At 41.8% G+C, this 12822-nt stretch overlaps 1 protein-coding gene across 5 annotated transcripts; it reads left to right on the forward strand.

Annotated features, from left to right (window-relative positions):
- Window positions 1-94: 94 nt before the first annotated feature.
- Window positions 95-12548, forward strand: SPATA18 (spermatogenesis associated 18). Of its 5 annotated transcripts, XM_064712203.1 has the most exons (12): window positions 898-1068; window positions 1931-2037; window positions 2147-2223; window positions 3630-3748; window positions 5552-5674; window positions 6317-7670; window positions 8170-8331; window positions 8703-8878; window positions 10543-10666; window positions 11019-11084; window positions 11900-11939; window positions 12418-12548. In XM_064712203.1, the coding sequence occupies exons 4-12, from the start codon at window positions 3738-3740 to the stop codon at window positions 12426-12428; spliced, it is 2067 nt and encodes a 688-aa protein (XP_064568273.1). In that variant the 5' UTR covers window positions 898-1068; window positions 1931-2037; window positions 2147-2223; window positions 3630-3737; the 3' UTR covers window positions 12429-12548. The 5 variants fall into 5 exon arrangements, with proteins under 5 accessions (XP_064568274.1, XP_064568270.1, XP_064568271.1 ...); XM_064712204.1 differs by lacking the exons at window positions 898-1068; window positions 1931-2037; window positions 2147-2223 and adding an exon at window positions 95-347; XM_064712200.1 differs by lacking the exons at window positions 898-1068; window positions 1931-2037; window positions 2147-2223; window positions 5552-5674 and adding an exon at window positions 95-347.
- The last annotated feature ends 274 nt before the right edge of the window (window positions 12549-12822 follow it).

A 12822-nucleotide genomic window follows, 5' to 3' on the forward strand; every position in this document is an offset into this window, starting at 1 on the left:
CGCGCGCCGGGTCCCCGCGGCTCGCGCGCACCGTCGTTATCCGGCAGCGTCACCTGGCGGCCGCGAACCGTCCACGCGCCCCGCGAGGCGCCTCGCCTCCCCCCCCAGTCCCGTGGCACCGCCATCGCCGCGCCAGCCGTTAAGACACCACCGCGGCTGTGGAAGCCCTCGGACGCGGCCAAGCCCAGGGAAGGGGCCCGGGCTGGCATTACCATCTCCATTACACCTGCGCCGCCCGAAGAATACTCTGCCGAGGGGACAGCAGAGCGAGCTGACATCTAGCCATGGCCAAAGAATTAAACAGCCTCGTGGGCGGGGGAAACACTCGGGAAGGGCAGGACTTTGAGGTGAGTCCTGCCACTCCTCGGGGCCAGGGGCAGCCGCCCTCGCTCGGCGGTCCACGGGGCGGTCTGGGACACTGCCCGGAACGCGCGTCCAGTTAGCGCACTTTTAAGACCTGTTAAACTCCCACAGCTTCAGTTGTTTCGCTTTTTGTCCGTGGCAAGGTTCCCTGAAAAGAAGGGTTGGAGGTTAAAAGTGAGATTTGATCGGTACTGGCTGTGCTTAGAAGGGAGGAGAGCGTTGAAAAACGGCCGGTGGAAGGACTACGGTTGGGGCCTAGGAACAGTCTGGAAAAAATTCACCTAGTTCTATTCCCTTAAAATAAGTTTCTTACACACCTGAGTGAGGTTGTCACTTCCTGAAGCAGTACAGCATATACTCGGCAGCAGACAGCCTTTTATTTTTGCTGCACAATCATCTAAGAAAACACAAACATTAAGAAATGCTAAGAACACGTACAGAAAAAGCCAGAGTTGAGTGAGGAGTGAGAGTGAGGGAAACGGCTGCTGGAAGTGGGACGGGGTTACCCAGCATCGCGGCTCTTTTGGGGGGGGAGAAGCAGCTTGTGCGCGAGAGAGGCGGTTACCGGGCAGCGCGCGGCGCGGCCGGCTAGCGGCCGTTGACGGCAAACGGTTTCAGAAACGGCAGGCGGTACGGGCGGAGCGCCGTTAGTTGAAGAAGAGCTGCCGAAGGGGTGAGATGGAGTCCATCCAGGAGTGACCGGAGGTGAGCTGAGGGGGTGAAAAAACAGTGGAAGCAGTAGAGAAAGTGTAAAATTAGGGAAAGGTGAGACTTCACAGCAGTGACTTTGCTCAGTGGAAAAAAAATCTTGATAGAATTTTCGGTCCGGCATCCCCAGATGTACCTTCAGGATGCAGCTAGTTTGTCACGAACTTGTAACTACCTACTGTGTATGCTGTGGCTGGTGAGAAAAGAAATGCAGTGTTTTCAGGGGAAATTAGTTTTTTTCTTTTACTTCATGGTTGAATAGGAGTTACAGTTACATAACCGGTGTAACTGTCGGCAAGATTCAAGGCAAAGGGCGGTTTTAGGGGGGTTGGGAGTAGCCGGTAAAGCTACCACAGAGGAGGCCGGAGAAGGAACAGTGTCGTGTATTTCAAACTCTTGCACATGGTTGTTGGAGGTAGGCCTTAGGAGGGCCGAGCGGCAGTGGGAGCTGACCTCTCCATCAAAAGTTGGTTAGGAATAGACAAAGCAAGATAAGAGCCTTATATGTATTATTTCAGCTAATATGGAAAACCAGATTTTGGGCTATTTTTTAAAATCCAACAATCTGCTGGATTATTATTTTAATAACTGTTGGAAGATTTTAACTCAACTTGTGGTTGCATCCTCTTTATGATGGAAAAGGAGTATGCTTTCTCAAGTAGTGAATGAAGTGGGTCATAGAAGTCGTGTTTTGCTCATTGGCCTATTAGAAATGAGTATTCAAAAATGAGTATTCTAATGGATCCAGTAGGAGAAGGTTGGGAAGATGTAATTATGGGGGAGAATGTGCCATGATTGTAACAGGAGTAACTTTAAGTGAGAAAGCCCACACAGCTGTCATAATGCACATTATTAACAGGGGAATTCTGCTGAGGAAAATCTGAGCCGATGCTGTCAAGTGTTAGAACCTGAACAAGGCAATTCAAAAGCAGCTCTTCTCAATTCTCAATGAAACATCCCAAGGAGGTAAATTGATGCCTTGTCCAATTACTTACACATTTCACATGTGCCATTTTTTCCAACTCTGGCTTTTTCTGTACGTGTTCTTAGCATTTCTTAATGTTTGTGTTTTTAGAGGATTGTGCAGCAAAATTAAAAGGCTGTCTCCTGCCAAGTATATGTACTGCTTCAGGAAGTGACAACCTCACTCAGGTGTGTAAGAAACTCATTTTAAGGGAATAGAACTAGGTGAATTTATACCTGCGGAAGCGTTTTAATGACTTTCTGTTAATATTAGCCTCCCTCAGATTTTACATAATGAAATATATCCTTAATTGCTTATGGAGACACCTATGGAGACAACTATGCTATTATGGAGGGATTTGCTTTGTATAAGAAGTCTGTGTTATTGTACTGCTTTCCTTTTCTAGGTACAGATTTGCCATTTACATTTATATTTCAGAGCCATAATAGCAGTATTTATGCCATATCTCTTTTAGAAAAAAAGAGCACTGTGAAAATACATGTGTAAGCTGAAGGTGTGCATAAACTCCATGCATTAATCTGTGAGCTCCTTTTTTTTTTTTTAAGGAAAAAACTCTAAGGATATCTTAACATTGTATTATATCCTGGAGTGTTTAAAAAAAAGTGTTCATGTGTGTCATGAAAGCACTATGCTCCTGCCATGATATTTGGAGTTCATATATATTTGGTATTCACTGAAGGGGTTGTAATACTAACAGTTTGATACTAACAGAAAAGACAGATCTGTTGTGGCTTTATGGTTTGAATGAAAATAAGAGACTTTGCTAATTCAGGCTAGGGGAAGATCTTCAAGATCCTGAGATTTGATAGTGATGTCTCCATGTTCTTTGGTTCCTCATTTTTACACCTCATCTGTCAAAATATTTCACAATTAAAATAGGACAAATAAAAAGTGATATCCCTTAAGAGTTAGAGTCTATTATGAATCAGGAGTGGTGGTGTGCCGAAACCCTCCCAAAATATAAAACAAGAAAGTTATTAAATGACAGTACACCAGGAATACCAGTTGCAGGTTTGTAATTGCATGTGACATTCAAAATTTAAAGAAAAGCCCGTTGCACAGTTACTAATTTAATTCCAGTACTAGCTGGCCATTTTATGGGTTGTTAAAGGCAGCTGCATGTATAGTAGTGTGCTTTCTGGAATGATACTTGCCTTCTGTGTTCTAATAACTTTTCGTTGTTTTGTATACACGAATTCCCAAAAAGTTTACTTGAGTTGGTCATTTAGTCAATCAGGAGTTGACTAACTGAAAAAAACCAACTATGCAACACATCTGCAAAAGGCTTTGTTCTGATGATTCGGGCAGTAAATCTGCATATGCTGACCTTCCATAATTTCTACCATGAAGTATAAAATAAGTGAATATTTTACTCTCTATAACTGAGTCTTTCTTTGGCCTGAAGGGTATTGCTTATGTCTCAGAGAGAACGCAATAGCTTTTTTTCTCAGTTTCTTTAAAAATGGTCATTGCTGAAATATTTAGAAATACATCTGCCCTTTATGCTCTAGTACTTTACTGAGGGAATTTATAAAGTAGAATATTCAAGCAGTGTGACTTCATTTCCTGGTAGGAGTCAGCTGAAGGAGAGCTACAGCTGAGAGATTTGTCCTGCAAACCAAGGTGTGAGCTGCAAGAACTGGAGGACAAACTAAGTGAAACTCGTGTGCAGATCAACCAGATGGAACGAGAGTAGGGAGATTAACTGCAATTTTTTTCTGTTTAATTTTGTTTTTTTTTCTTTTCCCTTGATGTCTAAATATTGATGGAGATTTGTAAAATGTTTTATTTCTGGCCTAAAACCAGAGTTTCAAAATGCATTGAGCTCTGTATTGTGTGTATATATCCAAAGTGGGGTACAAATGATACAGTCACACCCACATTCATAAATTCACTTGGTAAGTTTCGCTTTTGACAGAGGTGTTGAAAGACATGCCAGTATTCTACATAAAAAGGTTTTGTATAGCCCATGACAATCCCTTGTGGAGTTATAGTCTATGAAATGTTGCATACTAAGCAAACCCTAAATAAAAAAAATCAATTGAGTAGCTACAGTGTAACATTTATTAAAGGACCTACAACATGTCACAATTAATTATACAATGTAATTGATACATAAATGTCCAAGAAGATAAAAGCCACTGTCATAAGATGGAGGAAGTCACTCATCATCACCAGATCAGTGACTAGACCTGAAGAGTTTTTGTCTAGTTGCATAAAACATATTTTATGGAGCATTATAATATAAAAGTTAGAAAATTGCTTCAGATACAAGTTAGTGCAGTTATTACCAGTTAAGAGGCAGCTCGAAGTGGCAGACACATTCTCATGCATCCTATTACCATGAGAACAATGAACGTTCTGGAAGTCTTGGGTAAGTACATCAGGTGATATAATTTCATGCCCTTACTAAGTGATTCCAAGAATATAATTTTGGATTTCCCCCATGCCTACTTCTAGAGCTCATCTTCCCAAATCTGCTTTTCTTTCCCAATTGTCCTTTGTAGTAGAATTCTTTAACCCTCTTTTACTACTGTTCTGCTAGAAGTCCTTCCTGAAGGAGCTGATGGATGGAACTGGGCAGTCTTTCCTCTTAGCAGATGTTGCTGGCCTTATTACCTGTGGTCATCTCAGTCAGCTTGTTCCTTAAAAAGGTGGAACAAGAATCCTATTGATAAGTGTTAGAGCTTTTGTTGATTCAGAGTCTCAAAAAAATCTCACCAGGGTCCTCCAGTAAGGAAAAGGAAGGACAGAGTGAATACCTTCAAAATAAATAGAAAACATATTTTCTTTTTGCCTTCCACTTCTGGTAAGAGAAAAGCAACAGTAATACTGGTATTTGGATGGAAAGCAGAGATTTTGGGATAGTTTTTATTATTAACTAAGAGTAAAGGACAGAAGATAAACTTGTTTGTTTCACTGGTTGTCTGCCAATCTTTAAGAATCACTCCCGCTTTTGGGGACAGCAGGAGAGGAATTGTTAGCTTTTGGTATTACTTGACTAGCATCTCTGATGTCTTTTGACTGACTAATATATTTCTGCAAAGAAAAAGAGCCCAAGAACCTGGTAGGAGACAATACATAGGTTCTTAATCTATAGGAAAGAAAACTGAGATGGTTTAGTTAATGTCTTAAATGTGAGAATGAAATTAGTTTCTTTTAGACCTGATCATCTGAGCTAGTATAAGGATGCCAAATGTTAACCAGTAATTGTTCCTATAGCACACAGTGCTATATCCACTTTCCTGCCACAATACACTTACACAATTTAAAGTAAGATCAAGGGTCTGCTTTGTTTCATTTGTTTTTAAACTCTGGATTTTTCCTGTATTTCAGTATAAGGAAAGCATGCTGAAATTATTCAGCAAGCATAAGGAGCTTGGTCAATAATATTCCTATTTTTTTTGCTCCTTTTGTTTGATGATGAGGATTAATTGATAGATAGTTTACGTTGATAGAAGGACATCTTGTGACTGACTGTTCTGTGTCATTAAGTCTGAAGGCTTCCCGGTGCAACATAAGGAGGCTAGAGGAACTAGATGAGTACGAGCAGAAGATTGAGAACTTGCGGGATGAGATTGCTATGCTGGATTGCAAAAAGTCTATTATCCAGAGCAGGTAGAGACCTTACTCAGAGAAGTCACTGAATCATAGAAATTGGTCATGTTAGGTAGCATGAATTTCTTCCTCATTTAAATTGAAATATAAACAAAAGCCAAGGTTTTTTGCTTTGTTATGAAGGAACATAAACTCTTTAGGTTATTTGTTCTAGTGCCCAAGTATTTTATTTTAAAGCAGTTATGTTAGGTTTCAGACAAAACAGCAAATAATGCACCTTTACAAAATACATGGAGGGCAACTGTATGAAATAGTTCTTTTGTTGATGAGTACTTTTATAGAGTTCTGCTCTGTAGTTGTAGTATTCAATTTTTACTTGTTTGACTTCAGCAGTACTCTTCGGTGGTACTAAAAGAGGAACAAATCTCCAAAATATTACTAGTGAAAAGTGTGTTTCCTAGGAACAAAGTGCTTGGCCTTATATGCTTTACATGTAACTTTTCTTTTACTGTATATGCTGTAGGCCATAAAACATTCTATGAAAATGCCTTCATATTAGACTAACCAGCTGTAGCTTCTTTAATTACTTGGCTCAAAACTCACCTTACCCTTGTAAAAATGAAATTGACGAAGAAGTCTGCCATAGGGAAAGCATCTGAGGATGGTAAAGTGACATGAAGCTTCTTTGCTTGTGTGTCGTAGGCTTTCCCGCTGCACTCCTCCGCCATGCCGTCGGAGGTGTTTCTCTCCACCGTGCCGTCTGAGGGGCTGTGTCTCTCCTCCACCGTGCGTTCCAAGGGGCTGTATTTCTCCTCCAGCATGCCTTCCTAGGGCCTGCTCTCCATGCCGTCCAAGGGGCTGCTCTCCATGCCTTCCGAGGGCCTGCTCTCCATGCCCTGTGAGGGCCTGCTCTCCATGCGGACCCTGCCGTCCAAGTGCCTGCTCTCCATGCCCTGTGAGGGCCTGCTCTCCATGCCGTCCAAGGGCCTGCTCACCATGCCCTGTGAGGGGCTGCTCTCCATGTGGACCCTGCCGTCCGAGGGCCTGCTCTCCATGCCTTCCGAGGGCCTGCTCTCCATGCCCTGTGAGGGGCTGCTCTCCATGCGGACCCTGCCGTCCAAGGGCCTGCTCTCCGTGCCTTCCGAGGGCCTGCTCTCCATGCATACCCTGCCGTCCAAGGGCCTGCTCTCCATGCGGACCCTGCCCTCCATGCGGACCCTGCCGTCCAAGGGCCTGCTCTCCATGCGGTCCCTGTGGTCCCTGTGGTCCCTGTGGACCCTGTGGTCCCTGTGGACCCTGTAGTCCCTGTGGACCCTGTGGTCCCTGTGGTCCCTGCGGACCCTGTGGTCCCTGTGGACCCTGTGGTCCCTGTGGACCCTGTGGTCCATGCGGACCTTGTGGTCCCTGCGGACCCTGTGGTCCCTGTGGACCCTGTGGTCCATGCGGACCCTGTGGTCCCTGTGGTCCCTGCGGACCCTGTGGTCCCTGCGGACCCTGTGGTCCGTGTGGACCCTGTGGTCCCTGTGGACCCTGTGGTCCAAGGCCCTGCTCTCCATGCATACCCTGCCGTCCAAGGGTCTGCTCTCCATGCATACCCTGCCGTCCAAGAGCCTGCTCTCCATGCATACCCTGCCGTCCAAGGGCCTGCTCTCCATGCGTACCCTGTGCTCCACGGGCGGGCTCTCCATGCCGTCTGAAGTGTCTCTCTCCACCGTGCCTACCATGTCGTCCAAGGGCCTGTATGAGGCCCTGTGCCAGGCCCTGTGTGAGGCCCTGTATCTCTCCTCTGCCGTGCCGTTTGAGGCCCTGCGTAAGGCCCTGCGTGAGACCCTGCGTGAGACCCTGCGTGAGGCCCTGTCCTCCCAAGTGCCGTGCCCTTTGCCCAAGGCCCTGTACACCTCCCCGGATCAGGCGGGGCAGTGCTTCACACCGTGCCTGCCTCATAGCTCGCTATAACTTCATTTACGCTAAAGAACGCTTGGAGGCAGAGTGCATTTTGAGGCGATACGTCTGTAACTTGGAGACGGTGCAGAGGATAGTATACATTGCATGTGTGGTGAGAAAGAAATATTATTTCTTATTTTACAGGCTGGTTGTGTGTTGTAAAATACTATGTCTGCAGTGGTTTAAATTGTGGGTAAATTAGCATTTCTGTCAAGTGCAGAGAAGAAAGCTTTCTTTTTTATTTTGATTTTTCTTTCTTCCCCTCACATTTCTACATTGAACTCTCAATGTAGTGTCCTACCTGACCTGTCCCAAGATGGGAACAGGGTCAATGATTTATTGTACGCATACTAAAAGAGTGAAATTTAGTCTGAAATTGGTCAAGTGCTTTGGTCTGAAAAGTACATGGTATCTGCAGTGATCAACATTGCCTTCTGCAAATAAATTACACTCAATCAGAGAATTCCTTCCTCATGAGTTAATTTTCTCCTCTACAGCAATGTATCAAAACCTCCTTGTTTTGATGATAGTGGGTTAAATTATTAATTTTCTCAGATATCAGATTAAACTGGGTCTGCTGTTATTTAACTTGATGTTCTTTACTTTTGCAGGAATCTTTCCGTGCGGCAAAGATGGCCTTCTGGAGGGTGAAAATAAACGTAAAAGACACTTTGGGTATATGTTTCAGAGGGGGACCTACGTCACTTGAAGTTGCTGTCCTGGATTATATAGCTTGCCACAAGGATCTGTATGACGTTTGTTGCAGTATCCATGTAAGTCAAGGGCAGTGGTGATCTCTTTCAGGAGCTAGTAAATTCAGAATATGTAAATTAGAAATGCACTGTAACCTGAAGGAGAAAATAGTTACTGTATGGACTTTGTCTTGTAGCAGTTTGTTTTCTAGAACAACATTGCTAGGACTAGTATATGTATGACTTAGTAATGGCTTGCTTGGTTTGTTCATAGCAGCATATTCTTTCTGAAGTTGTTGTTTTCTGGAATAGTCCAGGCCAACATTACTATGAGTTTTTTATACTGATTTTTAAATGTAGAAAGCTGAGAGGCATATTTAGGGGGGATTTCTGCAGTTGCTTGTGAAAAAATTGTTAGTGAGTGCAAATTACTCATATATGTTTATTTTCAGGAAGTAGTTTGCTGCATGAACAGGAACCCAAAGCTTCCATGTCCAGGAGAACTGGATTTCGTTGTGATCAGCAATTTGATTCGAGAGGTGTGCTGTTTGGCTTATTCAATGCAGACTCTCATTCCTCCTCTTGATATTGCCTATGGTGTTGATGGAGAATGCTTCAATAGGAACATGTAAGAAATTTCTATATTCAGTCAGACTTACCATTAAAAGTTTTGTAGTCTACTTGTTTCCTAATTAATATAGCAGTTCACGATTGCTAAACATGAATTTAGGGCAAAACCCCCTGGCCTGTAGTGAATTTGGTATGTCTTTAAGGTAAATACTAGCATGTACATAAGCGTCAGCAATTTTTTTTTTTAGTCAACAGCAGAGCAATTTTCTGGATAAACTTCACTCTCAAGAGCATATTTAATTTATTATTTAAGAAGAAAATGATTATCAGCTTTCCCTGCTTAGTCTCTATCTACCTTTTAAAAAATGTTTGCATCTTGTTCCTCCTTACTGGCCTGTTCTGTAAAAGTCATATTTACTGAGATCTTGCAGTTGGTGTCATTACCAGGGTCATCAACAATGTTTGCTGCAACCTCCAGGCTGTGGCTACTGTACAACATACGACTGTTAATATGCTCCCATCTCTTCTGGTTTAGAGGTGGTCAAAACCAAAACTGCCTCTTAAAAATGAGAATTTTGTTAATAATTTTTCTTTTTTCTATAGGGTCAAGTTGCTTTTTTAGCAGAGAGCTGTAGTGTGCTTCCATGTTGTCTAGAAAATAATTGGAATTGATAAGTCATAAAAATTGCTCTAAAAAGCAAAACACCTTACATCACTAAGAGGGTTTCTAGTAATAATTTAGAATAGAATGGAACCCAGGTCATGAAGAGCTTGAGAAGTCAAGGAGAGAAATAGAGAATATGAAAGTAGACTCTCGACAGGGGAGTGCAAAATCATACAGGACTACTCAGTGATCCTATCTGAATATAGGACAGTTAGCTTTTGACACTCAAAACTATTGGCTAAATTAGGAAGCATGAACACTGTAATATAGTCTTGAGATGCTTTCTCCACCTACTTGGTGTGTATGGCCTTAAGAAACAACATTTATTATGTTTTTGTGTGCTGCTGTGGGAGACATGTACATCTGTCTATCTAGCTAGATAAATGTGGCATATGTATGTGCTTACATGTATAGGATTTGGATGTGGTACACAGAGATGGAGCAAATAAAAGTTGTAGAAATTAAAATATATCTGTTTATTACATGTGATAGCATTCTACAAAGAGCCAGCCAAACATCGTTGTACCCTATACCTTGCTTTGTGCCTCAGATTATGACATTGTTTTATATAACTTACTATTGTAACAGATTACTTAAGTATAGATGCATTGCTTTTAATACAATTTATGTTATTTGGTATTTGTTGTGAGTTTGAATCCATAAAGCCAGATGTGTTATTTGTCCTTATAGGGGGCTTGTTCTAGCAAGATATTCCAGGAAGCGGGGATGACTGTGTCTGCCAAATTGCTGCTCAGAAGGTTTAATCTGTCAGTGGACACAGGGGCCCTGGCTTGTGTGGGGCTTATGCAAAAATTAAGGTCTAGTGGCCTTCTGAAGTGTTAAATGGCTTTATTAGAATGTCTGTCAGGATAAGTAAACAGTATGTTCTGCTAAGTCTGTCTTCCAAGTCCATTTCTTTTACAGGATCACATAAAGAATACATATTTTTGTGATGTGGAAAGATACTAGTAGCTGCTTTTTATCAACATTGATGATTTGGAACATATTTCTCTTTAGGCACTTAATGCAGACATTTCTTGTGCTGTTTGTTTCAACAGGTACTATCGTAGCTTTGACTCTGATTTCGCAGCTCCCTTTGTGGCCTATCACGTCTGGCCTCCTCTGGTAGAAGATGGCACTGTTATTGTGAAAGGAGAAGTAGTCACTAAAAAAATGGTTATGGTACGTATTTTGTTAAAGAAAAATGTTAAGGGAAAGTCAGTGGATCTCAACACTGTTTTTAAAATTTAAAAAGATAAGTTTTTAACTGTCCCCTATATGGGTGGAGTAGTATATCAAACATCAAATAGGTTTTAGTGCCTCATCCTGTATATAGGATGAATAGTTCCATTTTCCTTCATGTATTAATTATGCAGATATATGGTTGTTGTCAGAACCTGTTCTAAGCAGAAAGCTTACTGTGTTTCCTCTCTGTCTTCAAACCTTGTCTCCAGTATGGCTTGCAAAGTGTGTCTTTATTAAGCCTTCTCTCTCAGAAGAGGTTTACTTACAAGAGCCTACTTTTCTCTTGTAGTGTCCTCGCAGATGCAGGATTAGAAGCAGAAGCTGCAGCTGTGGCCGTCCTCTGCTGTGTGGTCAAGTAAGCCTCAGCTAAATGTTTGTAGTGTTAACAGCATCAAGTATTTTTAACTAGGAATGTAGGCAACCTGTTAAAAATGCTGATGTGCCACATGTACATTTTAACACTGGGAATAAGTGCCTTTGCTTGATGGTCTCGAATGAGGTGAAGCTGAACTGACAGATAGTTATTGCCTGGTATAATGATCAGTAGAGATACTGTATGAGAAGTAGATCATAGTTAAATTCTCAGAAGCATCAATTGTGTATCTTGGAATGGTTTGCCCCTACTCTGCTTTAGTGCCCTTCCGAATAAATAATTGCATCATCTGGAAGTGTTTCAGTAATTTTGGAGTACATATACAACATATAGTTCCTGCCTCCTGGACTTATTGACCTGAATTTACTCCTAATTTATGAAATGCATCAAAGGGGCCAAAAAGAAATGTAGGGTGAGCAGGAAGGGAAGGTGGTACAAATAAGATATGTGAAACTTCAGCAGAGTTCTGCATATTGTGTGGTTACAAAATGTTTTTTAATTATTTCTGTTAAAAATGTGTATATTTTTCTAGTTGTTGGCCCATCTTATTAAATGGACATAGGTGCCCTCAACTTAAAATATGAATATTGAAAATGTGAGAGGCTTTGGGTAGGGCTCCCTTTTTTGTGTGTGTGCAGGATGTGAAAGAAAACTAGAAAGTTGTTGAACTTGACTTTGTAACAGTAGAGCTGCAATGATAGATGTGCAGATTTTCTGAATGTTGATGGGTGCCCAGGTGACTTGTTTGGTTACAGTTCTTTAGCACACCTGATTTTCCTTTTCTCTTTGTCTTGCAGGTGCCTCGAAGCCGCAGTCTTTCAACAGTGAGGGTCAGAAGTAAGTGGCATATTGGTTCCTAGTGACTCATGGTTTTCACATCAAGCCCTTGAAGGGCTGAACAAAAGAACAAAATTACATGTTGAATGTCTCTGATTCTAAAATACTTGCCGAAGTGTTAAATTGGATAGCCCCCCTTTTTTTTTTATGGGTGGAAAAAGGCTGAGATTTTTTACTTGGAGGAAAGCTTGTTTTTTCACTCTACTTGGACCATTGTCATGATTTCTCTCTGCTGGTTGCCTTCACTGTGGCCAGTGCTGTAGTAAGTAAAACTTGCTTCCTTCCTTACACAAGAGACAGTTTGCTACTGTACATCTGCTGTCTTCCATCCAACCTTTCAAATTCCAAAGAGATGGCTAAGTTGTGACAGTGAAGTGTGGGATTTCAGGCAGTATGAGTGTGTGCCTATCTTGAAGCCAACCCAACTTAGAGATTTAGAAAATATAGTTGCACTGAAATGTACCTTTTTCTTCCATAGGGCGCTGCTAACTGGACATCTTCCTGCAGTGCAACACAACTGGATTCAACAACTTTGCTGGTGTCGTTTCTCTTCGGAAATACCTCAAATCTCTCAATAAATGGCGGTTGTCACTCCAAATGGAGTTTGTATTCAGTGTGATTTTTAGAATTATAGAAGGCTTATTTATCATTTTAGAAACGAAACACTTTTGATTTAAAGAAAGTGCATTCAGTACAGGATCATTTGGCAAAATTTGCAAAGCGGTCAGGAAGCCATGATGTAATCTTGCAGGTGGAGATAGAGTTATTGCATCTAGAATGTTTGCTTATATTAAACATCTTTATAGGATGTTTAATATAACCTAAATGGTGAATGTTGCAGAATGTTGAGGTTAGCTGTTACTTGAACACAATGTAATTAATT

This window comes from Zonotrichia leucophrys, chromosome 4, assembly GCF_028769735.1.
Source record: "Zonotrichia leucophrys gambelii isolate GWCS_2022_RI chromosome 4, RI_Zleu_2.0, whole genome shotgun sequence".
Taxonomy (NCBI): domain Eukaryota; kingdom Metazoa; phylum Chordata; class Aves; order Passeriformes; family Passerellidae; genus Zonotrichia; species Zonotrichia leucophrys.